This window comes from Gigantopelta aegis, chromosome 4, assembly GCF_016097555.1.
Source record: "Gigantopelta aegis isolate Gae_Host chromosome 4, Gae_host_genome, whole genome shotgun sequence".
NCBI lineage: Eukaryota > Metazoa > Mollusca > Gastropoda > Neomphalida > Peltospiridae > Gigantopelta > Gigantopelta aegis.
Genome location: NC_054702.1, coordinates 61,805,624 through 61,831,296, shown reverse-complemented (window position 1 = coordinate 61,831,296; position 25,673 = coordinate 61,805,624). Strand labels below are relative to the sequence as shown.

The window sequence follows — 25,673 nt, the reverse complement described above, 5'->3', positions numbered from 1 at the left end:
GTTTGTCGTCATCAAACACATTTTAATGTGCACACACAAATTATATCACGAGGGACATAAATTTGATTAAAAAACCCCACCACAAATTAACCTTCGCTTTTTTTTCTTTTTTCTTTTTTATTATAAATGCCTGTACATGTATGTCGAAACGTGTAAACCACTTTACGTCCTGTTCTGAGTATTGCTACAACTGTATATTTTATTCACATTCACAGATAAATAAAACAACAGAATTATATTTATTATTGTATTAAAATAACATTTTATTACTAATTTAACAATAAAAACTGATAAGCGAAAGTGCAGACTCTTTAAATTGCGCGAAGTCCAATAATACTGTACGTTACACCAATGCTATTTATTATTCTTTATTTCCCTGGTTACGAATGCTCGCTGTGCACGTTCTGAATAAAGTTAATCATCTTTTAAAATTTCTATAAATTTTGAAATTAAAATCACTGTGGACGTTAGAACAATCTAAATTTTGTGTTTAACAAACATCACTTCATAAGAAAATTATAATAGCAAATTACAGTTACACGAAATGTTTCGTAGAACAAAAACAATCCACACCTAATTCATAAAGTTAAGGAATAATGCTTGTTGCGCATTGGTTCATGGCATCAAAACAACAGAGCTAAAACGTTTACACATGGACGTCTCGTCATTTTCCGTGACAATCCTTGCATCAACTTCAGATACAACAGGGCCAGATACGGGCATTTTCGTTTAATTCGGGCAATAGCCAGCTTGACCCCCTACACAAATGGTAGGCCGTCGGCTATGGCCTAAACAATGTTGTATCGTACGTGGGGGGGGGGGGGGGGGGGGGAGGATATGTTCAATGTCTGTGTAAAACAAACTGTAAACCCGAAATAAGCTTTGATTAAATACTATATTGTGGTGTTTACATAACATATCAATTCTTCAAAATGCTCTCGTACAAGTTGTGTCAAATTTGGGACTTAGTTTTGTTCAAGTTAGAACTTATACAGGCAAAACTGTACCAGTTATAACTTGTACAAACGCATCATGTAAGTTATAACTGGTACATTGATTGTGTCTGTAAAGGTTATCACTTGTACAATATCACAACAAATATACCAGAATACATTTGACGTGAATATTTGCTTATTTCGTTGTTATTCAAGAATTAATTAGTGCATCAAAGACATTGTATGAAAAGTTTTTGCGTGTGTTACAACCTTATCATTAAATGTCTTGTTATTTTTAAACACTTAGATTATATCAGAAATTGTCCGTGTATACCTACACCACATTCTTACTACTGTTTAACACTAGTGGACCGCAGTGTTTAAAAATAGTTTAACCCACTCGTAAATATAATGATGCTGTGACAGTATTCAATGTGCTAATAATTTTAGTAATTAATTAATGAATCAAGCATTCTGAAAGTACTGGTAAAGCAATAGAAAGACAGAAATGTTTTATTTAACGACACACTCAACACAGATAATGAGAGGAAACCAGCTGTCGCCACTTCATGGGCTACTCTTTTCGATTAGCAGCAAGGGATCTTTGATATGCACCATCCCACAGACAGGGTAGTACATACCATGGCCTTTGATATACCAGTCTTGGTGCACTGGATGGAACGAGAAATAGCCCAAACGGGCCCACCGACGGGGATCGATCCCAGACCGACCGCGCATCGAGCGAGCGCTGTACCATTGGGCAACGTCCCGCCTACTAAAGCAATAGATGTCCCCCACATGGACCCAACACATTTCCATATCTCAAGAGCCATAACTCTGTGAAAAATGAGTAAATCGCCAAGAAAGTCAAACTTTATCTGTAACTGTTCATCAATAAGGATATACACAAACTAACAGCTCAATATAAAATTGTCCAGACAATTATATTTTGGATAGACAGACAGACAGACAGACAGACAGACAGACGGACGGACGAACGGACGGACGGACAGAAGGACAGAGACGTAACTTATAGGCATCTCTGTTTGGCCCGGTTTGAGACCAATTACTTAATAACCACCAAACGTTTACATCCAAGCGATCATTCAGTCCGTGCATTATGCCATCCGCTATGGGATCGATCCCCGTCAATGGGCCCATTGGACTATTTCTCGTTCCAGCCAGTGCACCACGACTGGTATATCAAAGGCCGTGGTATGTGTTATCCTGCCTGTGGAATAGTGCATAATATAAAAGATCCCTTACTACTAATAAAAAATATATAGCGGATTTCCTCTCTAAGACTATATTACCAAATGTTTGACATCCAATAGCCGATGATTAATAAATCAATATGCTCTAGTGGTGTTATTAAAGAAAAAAAAAATTCTTTTAAAATCCGCTATGGCGTAGGTTGATGGCCTACATGCATATATCGTAAACATATATTTAACAGCATCATCAACAACAAAAGAAAACATTACAAACCAATAGCTACATCGTCATCCCCATCACTGCTAAATGCTCTTCCTAGATGTCGTCGACACCTTCTTCACTGCTGGTTGGACAGGCTTTTCCTTCCTAGTGGCGATATGCCCTCTATTACTGGCGTCGGCAAGCTCTTTATTACTGGCGTCGGCAATCTTTTTATTGCTGGCGCGAATAATCTCGTCATAACTAGAGCTGTCAACCTTTTTATTGCTGGCGGGCACAGACGTTTCACTGCTGGCGTGGTCATGTCCTTCACTGGTGGTGGGGACATCCTTTTTATTGCTGACGTGGACAAGCACTTTGTTGTGGTCCTGGATATGGTGTTCATTGTTGATGTCAGCTTGCATTTCTTGAATTTGTCTTAGAATTACTTGCTTCACGAAAATCAAGAGGTTCAGTAGATCGTGGATAAAGAGGTACTGCTTCTGTTAATATATACAACACAGCTCTTTAGTATGTTAATACAATCACCCATGAGTGTGTGTGTGTGTGTGTGTGTGTGTGTGTGTGTGTGTGTGTGTGTGTGTGTGTGTGTGTGTGTGTGTGTGTGTGTGTACGTCAGCCAATACTGATCACATGTTTGGTATGTGATCAGTATTGGCTGAAACAATTTATTTCATGACGTTAACAAAATGAGCCATTCCATGACATTAACAAAATTATAAATTGCATTGGCCACGAGCAAAGGCCATTGTTTTCATCTCTCCTTACAGTTGTATGTTTCTACTGTGCACAAATATGGCATACGCCAGAATTAAAAATCTGTGTGACCCTTTTATTGGTTACATTTCAAATGCATGTCTTAGTAGTACTAGAAATTTGTCAAACTGATATATTGACACGGCTGCCCAGTAACCGATGCAACATAATACATTTCTTCAGATAACATACATAACCTATCAGATTAAATGGCAATGTGCGAATTAGCTTTGTTAAAATATAGTCATCTTATAGATCATATTTCAAAACTTTGGTCTTCAAAATGTTTTGACAATCCTAAAGTATTGGCATAAGGTTTGTTTGTTTTGTTTAGAGTCACCACTAGAGCACATTGATTTATCAATCATCGACTTTGGGATATCAAACATTTGTTAATTGTGACATATATTGTTAGGACACCCCGATATATTTTTCCATTAGTAGCAAGGAATCTTTTATATGAAATTTTCCATACACAGGGCAGCACATACTACGGCCTGTGATATACCAGTCGTGGTGCACTGGTTGGAACGAAATGAAACAGTCAGAAATTGGTTCCATTCCACTCAGTTGATTTGATTCTACGATGCATGCACCTCGGTTGAGGGTTCTACCCATTGAGCTAGATTCCGTCCCTGGCATATATGTATATATATATATATATATATATGTATATATATATATATATATATATATACACACACGTAATTGCACTTGACTTGAATCAGGACGAGAGGTAGCCCAGTGGTAAAGCGGGGGTTTTCTTAAGAAATATAATGTGATTGTCAGAATTGTCAAATGTTTGACATCAAATTGCCGATGGTTAATATATCGTGCTATAGTGGTGCCACAACGCAATGTTTAATTCAGTCCAGTTTCTAGTATATTAAATGGTGGTTGTTTGTTTGTTGTTGGGATTTTTTTTTATTTATTTATTTTTTTTTTTATTTTTTTTTTACAAATACAGCCGTTTCTTAGATATGGGCATCAAACCGATTTGATTAAGCTTATAAAATGTTTGCTTTGACATGGAAATACAAGTCAAGAAGTTTCTTTTACTTAATCTAATGACAGATCGTCGACCGAGAGTTAACCAGCGCTGTTTACTTACTAAAAAAGAAAGAAAGAAATGTTTTATTTAACGACGCACTCAACACATTTTTTATTTACGGTTATATGGCATCAGACATATGGTTAAGGACCACATAGATTTTGAGAGGAAACCCGCTGTCGCCACTACATGGGCTACTCTTTTCGATTAGCAGCAAGGGATCTTTCATTTGCGCTTCCCACAGGCAGGATAGCACAAACCATGGCCTTTGTTGAACCAGTTATGGATCACTGTTCGGTGCAAGTGGTTTACACCTACCCATTGAGCCTTGCGGAGCACTCACTCAGGGTCTGGAGTCGGTATCTGGATTAAAAATCCCATGCCTCGACTGGGATCCGAACCCAGTACCTACCAGCCTGTAGACCGATGGCCTAACCACTACGCCACCGAGGCCGGTGTTTGTTTACTTACTATCTTATTTGTACTAAAAGTTAGTTATTACTGAGCCGATTGTTTTCTAAATTGCACATAATTTATTTTGTTTTATTTTATTATATATACTACTCAAAAGAATTTAAGGGTCAAAAATTTATAACCAAATAAGTTTCAGAGTGTATTAGATTGATGATGTAAACTACACCAAATTTTTTATTTATTGTTCCATATTTACAAAAAACCACAAATAAACGTCACTGTATACAAGAAAGTCACATGACATGCTGTCAAAGTTGAAGGTTGTCAAACATGGATTTTACACATTAGGACATTCGTTTAATAGTGTGTGAATCCACCCCTGGCGCGAATACACTCGACACATCGTTGCCTCATGCTGTTGATCAGACGTCTGAAGAACTGTTGGGGAATGGCCTGCCACTCTGCCATAAGAAGTTGACCCAGATCATGAAGGTTGGCCGGAGGGGCATGGTTATCCCGAACTCTCCTGCCTAATTCGTCCCAGGCGTTCTCTATTGGGGCCAAGTCAGGCGAATATGCTGGCCAATCCATCCTGGCGATACCTTGTTGTCTGAGAAAGTCCGTTACCACCCTGGCGCGGTGGGGTCTGGCATTGTCATCCTGCAGAACTGCCCCGCCGCCAATCTGCTGAAGGCCTGGGAGAACCAACGGCCGGATAATCTCATTCAGATATCGGATTCCATTCAGATTGCCATCCACCACATAGAGGGGGGTCCTGTGGTGGATAGAGATGCCGCCCCACACCATGACGCTGCCACCACCGAACCGGTGACGTTGTCTACCATTAACGTCAGCGAAGCGCTCCCCAGGACGTCTGTAGACACGAACCGGACCGTCGTTGAACTGGAGACTAAACCTGGACTCATCAGTGAACATCACTCGACCCCACTGAACACGTTGCCACCGCAGATGAAGCGTGCACCAGTGACGTCTGGCCGTTCTGTGACGTGGTAGGAGTGGTGGTCGAACAGCCTGGCGACGGCAGCGTAGATTATTGGCTCTCAGACGATTGCGTATGGTTTGATCAGACACTCGAGTTCCAGTCGCAGTCCGCAGATTGTCACGTAATCGGCGTGCAGTGGTTGTGCGTTGACGTAGAGCCATATTGGTGATGTAGCGGTCCTCTCTATTTGTAGTGTTTCGGGGTCTGCCCGAACGTGGACGATTTCGAACAGAATTCGTTGCTTGGTACCGTTGCCACAGTCGGCCAACGACACTCTGACTGACACCAAGTCTCAGAGCAACATTTCTTTGCGTATTGCCATCCTGAAGCCAAGCAATAGCCCTTCCTCGATCTTCGATAGTCAGTTGAAGTCGTACCATTGTCGAATTTGGAGTGTGCACCGTACACGAACGCAAGCTCCAATTATACGGAAATTCAGCATTGGGAACATGGAATACACGTGCAAAGCGTGCAAATGAAGCGCTTTGTGAAAAAGCAAGTTATGGGCACTTAGAAGACCTTTCGCTTTCGCCCTAATTTACGTGCAAATGTAAGCATGTTTTCGCCATTAGAACTAGTCGACAGTGTCAATGACAGTGGATTTTAATTCATTTATGGGATGCTTAGACCCACTTTCGTCAAAATGGATCAATACCATGCGTGACATTATGGTCTAGCTAATATAATTGACATTCAGAAAATAATGTCGAAAATATCGTCTGACCCTTAAATTCTTTAAAAAAAACCAAAAACATTTTTGTAGGAGGATGGGACGGACTATAGGTGTATTTGCAAATATACTGCGAATAGATTAATAGTTTCTGGCACAAGTCTCAAGAAAACCATCTACAAAAGAACGAGTGCCAGAAATATTTTTTAGTTCAATCATACTTACAATTTTACTATAATTATGATAAAATTCACTGCATTTTTAGACCGTGGGCCCACTATAACCACCACGTAACCCCCCCCCCCCCCCCCCCCCAAACAGGATTTTTCAAGATAATTATATCTGTGCAGCCTATTCATAGATATTTTCAAATCAGGTTGACTGCAGGCAGTCTGTTAGTGGGTGTACCAGTTGGGCACTTTGAATGTAGGTACCCTATTTATTTTCAACATGGCAAAATTTTGATCATTCTGAATATTCGACCTAATTTTCTAAAATATTTCAAAATAATTCTGGACTATTTCATTGCTTTTACTTTAAAAGCTGGGTTACTGGTGAGTGTATTCCACCAAAAAATAATAAATGGTTGGCATCTGATTAAGTATAGTAAGGCAATGGAATTGAAATTGCCTGGATATTACAAACATAGTACATAGGAAAAAAATGTATGGTAGTGTTGAAGTTAACATCCAAATTATGAATGCTATTCATGCTAAACTACTTTTCATAACAACAAACCACAAAGTGATTTTCTTAATTGCAGGAGTTACACTTACAATTCATCTATCTCACCGAAGCTTGTAATATGTTTTTAAAACATTTCTATTTAAAGTGTGCTTAATTTATGCTTACGTGTATGTAACTGACATCAAATATTGTCATCAGGCATATCTAGCACGTGACTTTATTCCTATTTCAGTCTTATCATCTGACTCAAATATAATGTCTATCATGTTCACAATGTCTGTAATTTCTTATTATGCCTTTGGACCTTTGCTCTTGTTCCTCCCTCAATATATCAACAGTTCTTGTAGCATCAGATCACAAACCATTCACTTCAGCTTCAATAATTCTAAGGACATTTCTCAGCCATGTCAATATGGTTGAGGAATACCATGAACTATGTGATATGACTAATACCAAATACGACCATGGCAATTTTCTCTCTTGCAATTTGCTCTATTGGTGCAGTGCATTTTCAGGGAATCTCTGCAGGATGGAAGGTTTGCAACTAATCCACTGTAGCACAATAGCAGCATTCTTGATTTGGCACTAAATATCTTATGTACAAAGGGTTTTTTGCAAGCCACACTTGATGTAAGGAATCCTTAGAAAGGACTCAAGAGACTGGAAGACATTACTCTAACCTGAACTTCTTGGGAAGAAAGTTTCTATTTGTGAGACAAAGTACATGTTTCAAATGCAAACCATGTCTGAGTGTGTTGTAAAGTATACAAGAAAATGCAGATACAAAGATTATTCTTGAATGTCTGTACATTGCTACCAGTTTACCATCCCAGATACGACCATTTTATGCACTCAACTTGACAGCAAGATGTATCATATGGATGTGCACAGCATCATTAAGGATGCATGGAAGACACTGACTAGCACTCCCTGGTGTGCATGCCGTTATTGGTTATGATACTAACAGCGCTTTTATTCAGAGTGGAAAACTGATGGTTTTGAATATTTTCAAGCAACATCAAGACTTCATTGAAATGTATTTAGCTCATTAGCAGACATTGATGTTCATATATTTAAGAAGTAGAACATTTTATATTACTTCTTTATAGGACTTGAGAAATATCTGGAAATGTTTGTTGCCAAATCAAGGATGCTAATATTGAACTATAGTAAGGTATACATAAGCCTTCTCCACCCTATATGTATATATGTTCACTGAGAATGCTCTGAGAATACACACAAAGAGAACAAATTACCAAGTTGTCATTTGGTAGCAGTCATACCAATCTATTCCCCAGCCAAATGGACATGGCTGAGAAATTTCAGAAGGAACACTAGATATGAAATGGAGATATGATACCGTGAGAACTGATGGACATACTGATGGAGGAACCAGAGCAGACCCTGAAGGAGAATTCCAGAAATTGTGAACACGACAGACATATTTTAATTGCATGAAAATACAGAGGAATACGAAAGGAAGTCAAGACTTTCCTAGTGCTAATGACAATATTCGATGTGGATACTAATTATATGCACCTGAGCATAAGTTATTAAGCACAATGTAGATAGAAAGGCACATCTCAAAATATTGCAAACACTGACTAGAATAAGATGAACTTCTGTGAGATAGATGAATTGTACATGTAATGCAAAGGGAATTAGGTACACAAAACAGATGTTACAGGTAGCAACGGGGGTCTACCTACTAAACGACGAGTCCAGACAACCAATGAAAAGGGCGCATTACCGTGTGCTAGACGGTTTTTCTAGCACGGCTTTCTGGCACATGTCTACTGGTTGACTCTCTGTCGACGAGATGTGTTAAAACGCCAATACATTTGGTTCCAAAACGACATGACGAAATAACAAAGCGATGAAGAAAGGTAATCATGCCTGTGTTACAAAAAATCACAGTTTGTGTTATAAAGGTACTGACATACCAGGTTTTGCACCATATGTGGTCGATGATTTCTCATCTTCAGAACAAATGCAAACACATCGATCGTATCTTCGAGTGACATCATAGCAATACGCTGTTGGAAGTAATCTAGCGCGATGAACACGCCCGTCCTACCTAGTCCAGCACTGTAAATTGAAAGATAGAAACGGTACCTTCTGCACAAGTGTTTATCATATTCATACTGATAAAAAGGACAAAACCCCCAAGTATAGTGTCTTATTTACCAACCACAGTTCTGTAAAGAACACATTTTATTATTAAAAAAAGTGTTGTTTGAAAGCTACAGACCATTACACATATGCGTACGAAACAGTGGGCAGGGGGAGGCAACTGCCCCCCCCCCCCCCCTAGTGCTAGAAAAACCCCTCAAATTTGGTCAATAATGATACAGATGTTCGGGCAAAATGTGCTTTCCTGATACCTTTTTACAATGTATTTCCATCACTCTACCCTCAAAATCCATGTAAAAATACGTAGTGATTCGTTTGCAATCGTATATAGCTGTTTGGTAGTAATGCTACTATGAATAAATGTTCTTATTCAGATTCGGATATGATCGTTTAATTCGGGCAAAAACCGGTCTGCACCCCTACAAACATGGAAGCCTCTACGCCTATGTCATTAACGTACTTCTCATGCGAGTGTTACTGCTACTAAGGGTCGTTTTCGACGTGCGCGGTTTTAGGTGCGGAACTTGGAAGAAATTACAAAACAAAAAGTCGACTCCACTGTCATCAACAGCAATGTTTCCATATATGGGTGCGCTAGCTTTTGGTAGCAACGTCCACGCCGCGTCAAAAATAACGCACAAGGCCACAGACCACACTTAATTACGCTATATGTTTCTACATAGCGTTAGTGGCTATAACATTTTTATTAAAATCAACAGGCCCATGTTTTTTTTTAATGTACCTTTGCCTGCCTAGGGGAAACATACCCTGAAAAGGACAACCTCTGTTAGCCAGCTCTTTCTCCCAGGATACTGGTTTAAACAAACACCCACTAAACCTAGCCGGAGTACACCCATTTTACACAAAAAGCACTACTTTTGCATGGGCCAGAATTACCACAAACAAGTCATCAAGTTACACATGTTTACAAACTACATGCTCCCCCCTGTCAACTTCAGTCAAATAGTTGCCACTTCAAAGCTGTCTGCCATGAAATAATCACAGTCAAACAGCAGACTACTTGCGCGGACACATTTCCGGATGGGAAGATAACTGTAATCTGAGGCCACATAGAACATGGCCTGAAATAATAACCAAGAACCTGGCCCGAAATAATAACCATGCCCTGGTGTTCAGTGGAATTCTTGTTTCATACAGAATCTTTTTGTCTGAATTATTTTCGAAGAGCTATAATTAGAGTTTTTGTACGTGACTAAAGAAAGAAAGAAATATTTTATTTAACGACGCACTAAACACATTTTATTTACGGTTATATTGCGTCAGACATATGGTCAAGGACCACACAAAGTTTGAGAGGAAACCCGCTGTCGCCACTACATGGGCTACTCTTTCCGATTAGCAGCAAGGGATCTTTTATTTGCGCTTCCCACAGACAGGATAGCACAAACCATGGCCTTTGTTGAACCAGTTATGGATCAATGGTCGGTACAAGTGATTTACACCTACCTATTGAGCCTTGCGGAACACTCACTCAGGGTTTGGAGTCGGTATCTGGATTAAAAATCCCATGCCTCGACTGGGATCCGAACCCAGTACCTACCAGCCTGTAGACCGATGGCCTAACCACTACGCCACCGAGGCCGGTTTGTACGTGACAATGACTTGTTACTCACCTGCAGTGCACAACAGCAGGGCCAGAGTCCGGGCCTGAGTTCAGGTCTTCGCGAACTGTCTGGATAAAGTCGACGATGGCAGAGGGAGTCACGTCAGAGCAATCTTCTTTGAAGTCTTCAAGGACGTACTGACTAACAACTCTCTTTTCCGTTCCCTGGAAACGCAGTGGGTATTAGGAGACAATTGGGGGATCATATACACTGTGTTTTTTTGTTAACTATAAGAATTGTTTTTTTTGTTTGTTTTTTTGGGTTTTTTTTAAAGGTATATCCATTGTATCGCATGTGTCGAGATGCAGCCGAGCAACCATAAATCGATGTATTATTTACCCACCTGTTGAACATTTGGGAATGTCTGACACATTTCGTACGCACCTGGTGGTGTGTGTATAAGTTTACTAAATGATGTCATTTTTGTTTTGTTTTGTTTAACGACACCATTAGAGCACATTGATTTCATTAATCATCGACTTTTGGATGTCAAACATATGGTCATTTTGACAGTCATAGAGAGGAAACCCGCTACAGTTTTCAACTAGTAGCAAGGGATCTTTTATAAGCACCATCCCACAGACAGGATAACACATACCTTTGATATACCAGTCGTGGTGCACTGGCTGAAACGAGAAATAGTCCAATGGACCCATCGACGGGGATCGATCCTAGACCGACCGCGCATCAGGTGGGTGCTTTAACACTGGGCTACGTCCCGCCCCTCCGTAGTCTAAGCTGTATGCATCCGCATGTCCGGTTGAGTAGTGTTGTAAGTAATTGTCAGATGTTTTATTATTTGAAGGTGGGTAATAAATACAATACTACACTCGTTTTCACTAGATAAGTACTCTTATAACAAACCGGAAGCGACCATCATAGTTGGTTTGTTATAGCAGTAGTTCGTTGTACACATTTGCATAAGTTGGTTATCAATGTATAGGGAGATAAAACGGGACTTTACGATCAGTTCGTTCTATGCAGTAGTTCGTTCTAAGCATATTCGTTATAAGTGTACTATATATATATATATATATACACACCTGGTGGTATTTCAATCAAACGGCCTAAAAATCACAATAGAAGCAAACAAGAAAATCGTAAACTTCTTAGACGTAAGCTTCGACCTCACAAATGGGCACTTCAAACCATACATGAAACCCAACAACAAATTATTATACGTCCACCATCAAAGTAACCATCCTCCGACAATACTAAGAAACATCCCAGCAAACATCAAAAAGAGACTAACCAGCATCTCATCTAGTAAAGAAATATTTAAGGAAGCCATAGCCCCCTACCAAAAAGCAATCACAGAAAGTGGATACGATTACAAACTTACATACAACCCGCAACCAAATCAACCTTCAAGACGAAAGAATCGAAAAAGAAACATCACATGGTACAATCCTCCATGGGACTCTAACGTCAAAAGCAACATCGGGAAAAAGTTTTTGAACACAATCGACAAATGCTTCACCAAGAACCACCCATTACACAAGATCTTTAACAGGCATTCCATCAAACTTAGCTACTCATGCATGCCAAACATAAAAAAACACCATTTCATCCCACAACAAGAAAATACTCTCTGATGCAACAACGACGCCAGCACAGCAACCAAAAAAAGAGTGCAACTGTAGAAAGACACCCGAATGCCCACTCGACAGAAAATGCCTCCAATACAACGTGGTGTACCAAGCAACAGTGACAACAAAATAAAACACAGAATCATACGTAGGGCTAGCAACCAATTTCAAAGAACGATACAGAAACCACACGGCATCCTTCCAACATGAAAACAAAAGAAATGATACAGAGCTGTCAAAACACATATGGAACCTGAAGGACAATAACAAATCCTTCCACATAAAGTGGAAGGTACTAAAAAAATGCTAACCCTATAGTAACATAAATAAGAAATGTGACCTATGCCTTTACGAAAAGTTTATCATAATATGTCAGAAACACCTGTGCAGCCTGAACAAACGCAATGAATTAGCAAGTCCATGCCACCACCGAAATAAATTCGTTCTCAAAAACATCAGTAACACCGATGTCACCTAACTGTACCAAGCGCCAGCATAAGACCTGAATTCTCAAAACTTTCTTGGTGACGCGATATAGTTGTCGAGAATTACATCATACATCAACTGATGTTGTGACGTCATCAGTCGCAAACGTTTTCAACAGTATTCGTTAAAATTGCCTGAAGAGTGTGGTCATTATTTGACCATACGAAACAGAGCTGTAGCAATAAAACGATGAAAAACTACTGAAGTCTGGAATTATTTAATATTATTTAATATTGCTGCTCCTGACAAGATGAGCGCTCTTTGTAAAACCATTCATCAAAGTTAAATTTGTAAATTTATATGTATGTATGTATGTACGTACGCACGCACGCACGCACGTACGCACGCACACACGCACGCATGCACGCATGCATGCATGTATGCATGTATGTATGTATATATGTATATATATATATATATATATATATATATATATATATATATATATATATATATATATTGATTACCAGTGTCAGGTGGAATTTTCGGACGATGATCCTTTCCCGTTGACTTATAAATGCTAGGCGAACAGCTATGTCTCCATATTTCTCTGTGAATCCTAGTCTGTCCGGCCAGTATCTGTCCACTTTTACCTGCAACAATGCAGAACAATGGTTATTCACGAGGGCCCCGTCCCACCAAAGAATCGTTGATACGGGTAATTGTAGTGACTTACGGTGAGGTTTATGGCTGGCATACGTAATCATACAACCATTCCACAAAGCAACTTTACGGTGGTCGAAAACACGTACTCCTCTGACAATTAAAATCTTCTGTGAGAAGAAGTTAAATAAAACGAAATAATATGTTACCCATATGTTATGTTATATTATTTGTTGGTATTGGTCATCCACGAAATACATTTTCCAATTTATTTTTGACGTGATAAGTGAAATGATTCATAAGACAAAAGAGTTATCTCCCATATTTTTTGTGAAATTCTTATGGGCCAAAACAAATTCATCGAAAGTTTAATTTCTTAAAATTGGTATTATGTGTATTTTAAATCCAATTTAAAGGGACATTCCCGAGTTTACTGCATTGTAAGATGTTTTCGACAAATAAAATATTTATACGATTAAACTTGCATATTAAATATATTTTCTTTTTTAGAATATCATTGTCTGTATATTCACTGTGTTTCTGGTCGTTTTAATATTTGTAAGAAGTCCAAACTGGATTGTCTTCAAATAATTTCGTAGGTACGATGGGTTTTTTTTTTTTAGAAAATAACATGAAATTTAACCTAGTACAAATATTAGAACGATCAGAAACACGTTTAATATACAGCCACTAATATTTTATGCAGAAAAATATATTTGATATCTAATTACAATCGTTAAAAAGTCTCTGTTAGTCGATAACATCTTAAAAATTGCAGCAAACTCAGGAATGTCCCAAATAAGTTCGTACTCTTCTTAGAAAGTATCAAATCATCATCGAACTGCTATTTGACATTTATGCCTCGTACGAACTGTAAATTTACACCGTAATTTACGACGACAGTAAGCTACGCCACGTCATGGAAAAGGCTGGCTATCGTAGAATTGTAGGCATTTCCGACGATACTATAATCCGAACGGACGTAGAAAGTGTGGTTCTTTCTACGTCCAAAAAACGGTTGCATTACCCTATATATAGCTGGTATTCAAAACATGCGGCACCATGTTTCAACCGTTTCTCAACCAAAATGGTGCAACAAATGGACACACAAACCAAACATGTATAACCTACAGTGCTCACTAAATCCCAACTGAAGTACTTGCTTCATTATTAACAAAATAAATCTTCCAATGTCAACCTTCAAAAAGTTCCCCGCCAATTCAAATTTGCTAAATAGAGAGATGCAACTAGCACTGCACATTAAGAAAAGTATTGACTTATTGTGCACCCTGCACTAACGATAGTAGTGCTAAGATTGTTTCGTGGAATGACAAATTCGTATTATAAAATCATTAATAACTTAAAACGTTCACATTTATTAACTGTTAACAAGACCCACTGTGACATTTTAAATTTACATATTGTGTATGCGAACTTGTATCTGACGAGTATATGACATTTCCTTTCGTTTGCACCTATATTGTAAGGTACGAGTCTGGGGTGAATCTAAACAGGTTGCAGTTCGCCTTGTTCAAAACCCGGTCAGGCGCCAGAGGCGGATCTAGGGGGAGGGGCAAGCCCCCTAAATTTTGCGACAGTTATAATTTTATTATATATTAATTTTCACCCCCCCCTCCAAACCTCCCCCAAAGATCCCTTGGCATTCCGCCTCATGTCATTGCCCCCCCCTCCTCCCAAATGGATTTTCTGGATCCGCCATTGCGCCCATCATGCTATTAAAGGACACAACGTGTTTCAAAGCGATTTCTTGTTTCTTTCTTGCGAATAGATATTGAACACAGAATGTTTGTACTCTTGCAGGAACATTTCAGTACCATATACATATTAGATAATGACTGTCGGGTATTGTATTGAACTAATTTTTAATGACTGTTGTAAAGACATGACGCTCTGTCAGAAACAAAAACCCCCAAAAACCCAAGAGAACAGGGTACACCTATAAAAGCCATAAACGAGAAATAATTCAGAGGAATTGAATTCGAAATAAGACATTAAAAAACAAAACATTTTGACTCATGGACTAATTTCATTTACGTGCACGTGCAACATAATGCAAAATCTAAATTTCATTTATCCTCAAACATTATTGACCATTATATTACCAAAAACAATACTATTAATGATAATACTAAGTAAGTTATAAATAGAATATAAAGATAGTTTAATTTTGTTTTCTTTAACGACACCACAAGAGCACATTGATTTATTAATCATTGGCTATTGGATGGCAAACATATGGTCATGTTGACACAGTCATAGAGAAAAAAAAACACTTTATTTTTCCATTAGTAGTAAGGGCTCTTTTATACCATCCCGCAGTCAGGATAGCACATACCACGGTCTTTGGTATACCATTCCTGGTGCACTGGCTGGAACGAGAAATAGCCCAATGGGCCCACCGGTGGGGATCGATCCTGGGTCCGACGAGACGGACCGCGCCTCAGGCTTGCTATTTATCACTGGGCTACATCCCACCCCAGAATATAAAGGCACCTTTGTATTCTTACGATTTCGTGTTCGACGAGCTCCGCCAGCATGACGATCACTCTGCACTTGTACTGCCACACCATCCGCCAGAAGTCCGCAAACGTCTCCTTCAGTGGAGCCTGAGTGGCGATGTATTCTCGTTCTTTGTGGCCCTGAAGGTAGCAAAGTTTGTTTTGTTTAACGACAGTTTTTCTCCCTCGAAGGGTATCTTGAGGGTTTTTTGTGTTTTTTTATCAACTAACGGGAAACTCCCGCGGAATCCGGGAGGGTTGACAGGTCTCGACACCACTGGAGCAGACTGATTAATTAACACTGGCGTAGGAAGCGGGTGTGTGTGTGTGTGTGTGTGTGTGTGTGTGTGTGTGTGTGTGTATATATGTGTGTGTATATGTGTGTGTGTGTCAAAGTAACAGCAGCGATAGATTTTAAAAATATATTTTTACACATTTTTATATTTATATATGTGTGCTCCCCTCCCCCCACACATTCACCAGTTTTTCGCACCTTCCTACGCCCGTGATTAATCATCGGCTATTGGATGTAGTCATCAGAGGAAACCCGCTACATTTTTTCTAATGCAGCAAGGGATCTATTATATGCACTTTCCCACAGACAGGAAAGCACATACCACAGAGCGTTGACCCGTTGTGCAGTGTACTGGTTGTAACAAGAAAACAAAATCCAATCAGTTGAATGATTCCACCGAGGTAGTATGATCCTGCAACGCGAGCACCTCAAGCGAGCACTCAACCGACTGAGTTAAATCCCGCTCCTGAAGGTAGCATGACAGTATGTTGTAATCGGACTTACACGCTTTAGATCACACTAGTTTGAGTAGAACATGATTTTTGTCTGTTCTGAGCATACGAAGGTGTTTTTACTGCAGTAATACCGGCATCAGTGGTGTCGTGGTTAAGCCACCGGACATAAGACTGGTGGGAACCCAGTTCGCATCCCGATACCGGCGCCCATCCAGGGCGAGTTTTAATGACTCAATGGATAGGTGTAAGACCACTACACCCTCTTTTCTCTCACTAACAACCAACCCACTGTCCGCGCGTGCTTGAACCTTAATTGGATAAATAGAATAGAATAGTGCAGTAATGTTAATAATAGCTGATAAAGAGTTGTACATATTCAGAAATGTATTTCAAGTTGTTTTAATCTAATCCATTGATTTTAAGGTGAAATGTTTTGAGGCAGGCATGTTTCTACTTAATTTGGGCTTGCTTGTTTTGGGCAGACCCTTTATCGTTTCCTCTTTAGTGCAATCTAAAGCTATGACCGTTAATGTAGAGTGCGGTGCTGTTATAATCCTATATTTGCCGAAGGAACTAAAGTTTGTTTTGTTTAACAACACCACTAGAGCACATTGATTTATTAATCATCGGCTATTGGATGTCAAACATTTGGTAATTTGTCTTAGACAGGAAACCCGCTTCATTTTTCCATTAGTAACAAGAGATATTTTATATGCACCATCCCACAGACAAGATAGCACATACCACGGCCTTTGATATACCAGTCGTGGTGCACTTGGCGGATCAGAAGGTACCAATACGAGAAATGATTGTAAACACTACCTGTAGGAAGTGATATCTATTTTTATGGTAAACCCTAAAATGGTATTGAATTAAATTCTTGGTAAAGATGAATGTGGCTGCGTGTCTCAGCTTATTCTTTCTTTCAAAACTTTCTTTTGGTTTTTATATTGTGACGAAAACAATATTACACTATTTACTCACGGTAATGAAATCGGCGTTTATGTAGTCCGAACCCTCAGTTGAAAGCGGCTCTAGCGTCACTCGGCTATGGACATCTGAAACACGTGACCACAATTATATAGAGCATAATACATGAGTGGCCGTTAGATACCATTTATCTCAAAATGAGTTGTTTTAAAATATATCTAACGAGCGAAAGCGAGTTTGATACGTTTTTAAATAACGAACTGTGAGATAAATGGTATCTAACGGACTCGAATGTATTATTTTATTTCTTACATATCCTCAAAAACCAGGTTTTAAGCAAATTTTAACATTTTTTTCGACTAAAAGTTTTTTTACAGACGTTGCACTTGTAGCTGACTTACGCGTCACAGACACATGAATGTCAAGTTAACTATACAGCACTCTCTAATCGATTTCCATCGTGTAGTTGGTCACCTGGTCATCACCTAGGAGCAGCCAGTGGTATGTCTTGAAATTTTTAACAGACGTACATGTGTTAACAACTATGTGTAACCAAAAAATAACTCATGGTGTTCTCACCAATGGGTGTGTAAGAAATATCTTTTAAACATCTACAGTCGATATACGGTTAAGTCATCAGATACTGGGATAACCTTCCGGTACCGATTTCCACCCGGAGCGAAAGAAAGAAGGAAAGAAATGTTTTATTTAACGACGCACTCAACACATTTTATTTACGATTATATGGCATCAGACATATGGTTAAGGACCACACAGATATTGAGAGACGAAACCCGCTGTCGCTATTTCATGGGCTACTCTTTATGCACCATCCCATAGACAGGATAGTACATACCACGGCCTATGATGTACTAGTCGTGGTGCACTGGCTGGAGGGAGAAATAGCAGCAAGGGCTCTTTTATATGGACCATCCCACAGACAGGGTAGTACATACCACGGCCTTTGATATACCAGTCGTGGTGCACTAGCTGGAACGAAAAAATTGCCCAATAGGCCCGCCGACGGGGGTAGATCCCAGACCGACCATGCATCGAGTGAGCGCTTTACCACTGGGCTACATCCCGTACTGGATAGATAGTCCAGATAGCTGAGATGTGTGCCCAGGACTTTAAAGGGACATTCCTGAGTTTGCTACATTGTAAGATGTTTCCGACTAATAAAATATTTCCACGATTAAACTTACATATTAAATATATTTTCTTCTTTAGAATACCAGTGTCTTTATTTTCAATGTGTTTCTGGTCGCCTTAATATTTCTAAGAAGCCCAAACTGGATTTTATCTTCAAATAATTTCGTACGTACGAAAAAACAATATTTCAGGAAACAAAAGGAAATTTTATCTTGTACAAATATTAGAACGATCAGAAACATGTTTAATATACAGCCACTAATATTTTATGCAGAAAAATATATTTGATATGTAATTACAATCGTTAAAAAGTCTCTGTTAGTCGATAACATCTTAAAAATTGCAGCAAACTCAGGAATGTCACTTTAATTGGATAAAAGCCAAAACAAAAAATCAATGAAATGAAATATTATTATAAGCAAACACAGTAGGCTCTATTCCCGTAAAGCAGTTGTTGGTTTTATCATAAACGGCTACAACAGCAACAACAGCAGCCATTATACGCTAATATTATGAGTAATGATGGGGCAGAAACTGGCGCTCGTCTGATGCACCGTTGGTCTAGGGTTGATCCCCGAAATGTTTGACATTCAATAGCCAGTGGTAAATAAATCAATGTGTTCTAGTGGTGTCCTTAAACAACAAAAACGTTTAACTTTTTATGCCTAATAATAGTCCGTTACAGACTTCATGGCAGCCTCGACTGAGATATCATTTCACCAAAATGTCAGCTCATTACAGCCCGTATGTGGTATTCGTTATTTTTTCATGAAATGTATAATTTATATTTTACTAAAACGTCAACATTATTTATTAACATGCTGACACTATTTTAACCTCAATATCATGAAAGTTTACATAATAAGTAATATTACCACTCATTGCCATGCAGTCCTTTAAAAGACAAGCGTTCAATACATGTCCTACGAAATGAATCGGACGTCACGCAAACAATACATACAAGGAAGGATCGTTTGGTATCTGTTTTTCCGTCTGTTACAGACTTCTAGTGCACACGATGCAGCGGTGTGAAAAACGGTACATTTATCCAGGTCCTAGTGAAGAAAATGCAAAACAAAAACCTGAGTACATTGGAAGACATGGAAAAAACAAACAAAAAAACCTATGTATGAATACTGTTCATTGCTTATATGAAAACAACAAACTAGAAAACTAAATATATTAGGCTCATTACTGGTGTGGGGTGCAAGTTAGATCAGTCGGTAAAGCTTGGGTTGTAGGATCGAATCTCCAGTGTTCCACGTGGAATGTGCTGTCCTGTGTTTGGGAATGTGCATAATTATATAACATCGCTTGTTGCTAATTAACTGAAGCAATAGCCGATGATTAATGATCCATTGTATTCTAGTGGTGTCGTAAAGCACAATAATCTTTAAAATGTTTCATGACTTGTGCCACCCGTGGAACTGGATATACTCATTTTTGACCAACACATGATACCATTACTGTTTTGATAGTGATTCATGAGCGCATGCTGTCACAGCTACCTAAATGTCCATTGAGCAGTGTCTTGTGTAAATTCATATATGTCTGTCTCTTTTTCTTTCTTTCTTTTTTTGAAGACTTGGGTGTGTCGCGTTGCCGCCTTCCTTTAATTTTCACCCAACGAGACTGTCAAACCGATCTTGGAAATGGCAATATTAATATATTAATTTATATCAATATACATACAAAGTAGGGAGGATGTATTGTCCTAGAGAGTGAAAGGCTTTATGGCTTATGCAGAGCTATTTTCTGAATATGACAACGGTTTCATCATTCACAATTGTGTATCAGCAGATGAGCGGATATCGATTATTAAGAAATGGGAAAAACTGAGATACCGAATATTAAGCAACAACAAAAGCATAGGCCCAAACACATTTCATATCACATGATAAGCAAGGACATAATTTGACCATGATAAATAAGCAAGAATGAGCAAGAGAGACAATAAAGAGAGACAATAAAGTTGAAGCTCACCGACCATTCCTTGATAAACAGTGCAAACATGTTAGAATATAGCTCAGTGATATGTTGGTTGAAGTTTTTCATTTTAACTGGCCTGCAACAAAAACAAATTATTTTCCAATAGCAAAGGCAACGACCAACATACAAGTCTCATTAATTTTTCAACATGACAAAACTCTGTGAAAGAGAGAGAGAGAGAGAGAGAGAGAGAGAGAGAGAGAGAGAGAGAGAGAGAGAGAGAGAGAGAGAGAGAGAGAGAGAGAGAGAGAGAGAGAGAGAGCGAGAGAGAGAGAAAATTACAGAGAAGATTTAGAAATAGCGAGAAGAGACACAGATACAAAGTTTCAGAGAGCGACTTCAGAGAGACAGATACAAAAAAACCCCCAGAGAAGGTAGAAAAACAGAGAGAGATAAACTAAGCCAGCAGAAGAGACAGATATGCACACACACAGAAAGAGAGAAAGTAAGAGAGGCAGGGGTATGATTTTATAAAATTTAATATAGTAAATTAAAAATAGTGAAACAAAAGGTTTGAATGAGGGGGCATGGCCCCCGTGCCCCCGTTGAATTGCCACTGGAGATATCATTAATGTTTCTAGCATATCCTAAAAAAATCCCCACCCACCCCACGAACGAAACAACCACAAAAAAGACGTTTGAAACGTGTGTATAACTAAAAGATATTTATGACAGGAGCTTGTGTATGATCTGTAAAAATCGGTATCTGTAATGCTAATTACAGTAGGCGGATTTAATTCACTTTGGCATAGCCAACCAACTGTCTTTAGATCAATCTCTAGCATATGCTGGATGAGATAACTGTCATAAAACTGTCAAAATGGGAATATATAAAATATATATATAATCTTAAAACCATCTTTCTGAATCCGTAACCACAGATCAGCATACTTTCATCTCTAATTCATTATGAGTGCTTGAACCTTAATTCGATATAAGCACGAAAATAAGTTGAATTGAATTCATTCTGACTTTGGTGGACAAAGAAGGAACTAATTTTCTGTAAGAACGTTAAACACAGTAAAGGACTTCTGGCAATGGCCTACACATGAATGAAGCAAGTACAGGCCTAATTACGTATCATTGTGAGTGAGTGAGTGAGTGAGTGAGTGAGAGAGAGAGAGAGAGAGAGAGAGAGAGAGAGAGAGAGAGAGAGAGAGAGAGAGAGAGAGAGAGAGAGAGAGAGAGAGAGAGAGAGAGAGAGAGAGAGAGAGAGAGAGCGTATATCAGAATTGCAATAACAATATCTTTGAAATGTGTGTACCTCGTTTTAAATACTGACTGCATTTCCGAACTGTCTTGTGTATCGCTACTTCTTTAAATGTCAATGAAATGAAAAATAAAGGCACATTACTACATACACGGCATGTGCCTAGACGGTAATTTGATTAAACAAGTTGGTAGATAATACTTCAACAAACGCCGTCTTGATATGAAAAACTATATAGATTACAACCCAATATATGCCAAACAAATGGACTTTAAAAAAAAAAAATCTTTAAACTTATGGATCAAGTTGTGCTATGCTATAAATATGCATTATATAAATCCTTGAGTATCCATGAAGAAATCATATTATATTGTTCATCCGAAAGATGCAAAAAGTGAATTTAAAATGCGCCGGGGAACAGTTAATATTCCAAAGCTTAACGTGATATCATATTCTAGAGACCGGCAGCTTCTTCTTTTTTTTTCTTCTTTTTATCTCTTGGGCATATGTTATAATATCACTCTTGAGCAATTTAAAATCTTAAAGATGACCGCCATGAGTGTCTAAAAATCAACAAAGTGCTATGTATCTGTAAAAAGATATAATACAAACATCATTTAAAAAAAAATGTTTTAAAAGGATTTCATTTTATCTTTTCACTGAGGGAAGAAGAAAGGCTATCTTTGTTGCACATATCATGGTGTGATCAACTTTTGATGATCACATTTTATGATGGCGTGCTATTATTGACTAACATGGTGACTGATCATAGCATGCTAAAGTAAACAATTTGGCTTGATTTGTAGCATGCGGCAGAGGTATGCTAATATCGCCTAAATAGCTGAGCGTATGCAAACCAGACCCTACCACTTTCGTTACTAATCCCTTTCTAATTTAATATACAATCAGTGATTCCACAATATCACAGCGAACAAATCTATGAGCTGTCAGTAAATAATAAATGATGGAGTAATGTTTTTTTTTTTTTTACAATTACATGTAGACCTATATCAGTCGTTGACACTGGATGCGGTATCACCAAGACAAAAGATGAAGAAATACAAGTAGGCCTACTACAAAATATTGGACTCTAGTACCCGAGGGTCAAACTCGACCTGGTTCCGAATACCCGACAATTACACTAGATGATAACGAGACTAAAGGAATAAAGTAAAATAGCATTATGCATCTTAATTCCAGCGCTGGACATGAATGCCAAATCATGTCATTGTATTGCACTCCAAACATGCGACTTTTGTTTTCCCTCCATGTCATATATATAGGCCAACACAGGCGTAGGAAGGTGCCAAAAGCTGCGGGGGTGGGAGAGTTGGGGGTGGCACACATATGTGCACATGCATACATGCAGGGGCGTAGCCAAAAAACGTTTAGCTGGGGGATTCGCCCCCCCCCCCCCCCCCCCCCCCCCCCCCCAATATGAAGATTTTAAACTCGGGACGCCTGATGTATTATGAGCCTTTCCTGAGGCATTTTTTGTTCTATCTTTTTTCCAGTCAATTTTAAGAGGATATTTTATAGATCAATTACAGACAGCTTCGACCTATTCCCGGATTTTTGTGCATTACATGCTTACTGTAATGTGCGCTACGCCTTTGACATGTATAACTATATATATAAACCACCGCTGCTGCTACAATGTGGGGGCACATGCCCCCCTGCACCCCGTACCCCGCTTCCCACGCTTGTGCCCAATAATGTAACTGGCGGCAAGCATATGACAAATGATGTAAAAGAATATAATTAAATGAGAGTGCTCATTCTTGCACGGGTACACGCGTCCTGTGAACGGACTCAAGAGTTTTGCCGGAATAGGGCCTACTCGAGTACTCGTGGAGACCCTAATTGTAATAGTTTGAAATTAATAAATTTATCATTGATTATACTAACAAAGAGACCATCTGTGAGATCCTTTTTATCGTATTATTTAAGATATATTAATAATTTAAGCTGTTGCTTTAAGTGTTTAATTGATTTTTTAAAAATCTTTTTTAAAACATACAAAAATACATATAATTAAAATTTCTGTCTCGTGATCATCTTGAATATTATAATAATTATTTCTAATATAAGTTTGCTTCAGCTAATCACTTTATTGAATTATTTGTCTTTTTTTTTTTCTCTCTCTCTTTTTTTTATAATCCAAAGTCCGAACCACATTGTTAACAACTATGATCAAATACACTCCTACCTTTATTTACCGTTAGATTTCCTAAAAAAATTTGTCTAGACAGAAAATCCGTGAGAAAACCATAACAGTGACATAGATTCCACATACTAGATGATAAAAATGTCACCCACCTCTCCAAGGACAAAAAGCATGTAATTTTATGTCAGTTGCCATTTTGCTTTTTTGTGGAATATTCTCCAAGAGATGTGATGTAATCTAACAACGTTATGATTCGCGTTATGGTATAATGCAATCGCGATGACGTCATATTAATCACGTCACATACTTTGGAGGCTTCTACCCCTCTTGAAGTAAAATGGCATATGGCGAGAAATAGCATGTTTTTTGTCCCAGGAGATCTCAGTGATGTCAATATTAGGTGACACGGTTACAATTTGATATGTGGAATCCGTGTCATAATAATGTGTTTTTTTCCCGTGATTTTTGTCTAGATAAAATGTGAGGAAAATATTTAGGTAATTAAAGTTAGGAGATTAATTTATCGTAATTGTGAACAATGTGGTTCGGACTTTAGTTACAGATATATAACACTTTGTTGATTTTCAGACTCCTTGGCGGCCATCTTGAATATTTTAAACTGCTTTAGGATGACACCTGCCTGGATATCACTGCATACAACTCAAATATAACCACAAATAAAAACAACCCCCACAACTATAACCGATAAATTTGTATTATGAAAAATGTCACATATTGTGTAACGATATCAACCATATCATGGTATGTATTTCACAACATGTCAGTCAAGAGCAGGGCTCATCGTGTCCATTCCACATTAGCATATTTAATATCATTTAGTATTTAGGTATTAAAATATCTTTAAATTAGAGACTTTTGAATAATTTCCAAGCAAATAATCTGTATATCTGAACATTGGTTAAAAACAAAATTCCGTCCAGTGTCAGTCCTGAAGAGTATGGCACCACGAAATTTGCTTTAATTTGATTCATTAGGTGGTGATGAAACCTAACATACGAAGATGGCGTGATGGAAGTTTCAGTGAAGCCGCCCCACCCTAATCTCAATCGAGATTAGCTACAACCCTACCTCAAAACTGTTACAGGGCACCGTATTTCCTCAAATAAGCGCCAGGCCTCAAATAAACGGCAGGTTTGTAACACTTTGCAATAAAATAAACGCCGGACCTCTAGTAAGCGCGGGGCGGGACGTAGCCCAGTGGTAAAGCGTTCGCTTCATGCGCGGTCGGTCTAGGATCGATCCCCGTCGGTGGACCCATTAGGCTATTTCTCGTTCCAGTTCTCCACAACTGGTGTAATAAAGGTCGTGGTATGTACTATTCTGGTTGTGGGATGATGCATATAAAAGATCCCTTGCTGCTAATCGTAAAAGAGTAGCCCACGAAGTGGCGACAGCGGGTTTCCTCTCTCAATATCTGTGCGGTCCTTAACCATATGTCCGACGCCATATAACCGTAAATAAAATGTGTTGAGTGCGCCGTTAAATAAAACATTTCCTTCCTTCCTTCTAATAAGCCCCGGGTCTCCAATAAACGCTGGGTAAGACTGCC

The 25,673-nt window shown here is 38.7% G+C and overlaps 1 protein-coding gene across 1 annotated transcript in view; it reads right to left on the bottom strand.

Annotated features, from left to right (window-relative positions):
• LOC121370875 (receptor-type tyrosine-protein phosphatase S-like) overlaps nucleotides 1-25,673 on the bottom strand; it is a 31,312-nt gene that overhangs the window by 3,461 nt on the left and 2,178 nt on the right. Inside the window, exons 3-11 of the mRNA XM_041496389.1 lie at nucleotides 21,991-22,041; nucleotides 20,721-20,802; nucleotides 19,699-19,792; nucleotides 17,640-17,713; nucleotides 15,915-16,046; nucleotides 13,251-13,376; nucleotides 10,718-10,872; nucleotides 8,894-9,038; nucleotides 2,424-2,851 (exon numbers count right to left, since the gene is read on the bottom strand). Coding sequence (XP_041352323.1) covers nucleotides 2,453-2,851; nucleotides 8,894-9,038; nucleotides 10,718-10,872; nucleotides 13,251-13,376; nucleotides 15,915-16,046; nucleotides 17,640-17,713; nucleotides 19,699-19,792; nucleotides 20,721-20,802; nucleotides 21,991-22,041 — 1,258 coding nt within the window. The 3' untranslated portion in view covers nucleotides 2,424-2,452. The remainder of the gene's footprint in view (nucleotides 1-2,423; nucleotides 2,852-8,893; nucleotides 9,039-10,717; nucleotides 10,873-13,250; nucleotides 13,377-15,914; nucleotides 16,047-17,639; nucleotides 17,714-19,698; nucleotides 19,793-20,720; nucleotides 20,803-21,990; nucleotides 22,042-25,673) is intronic.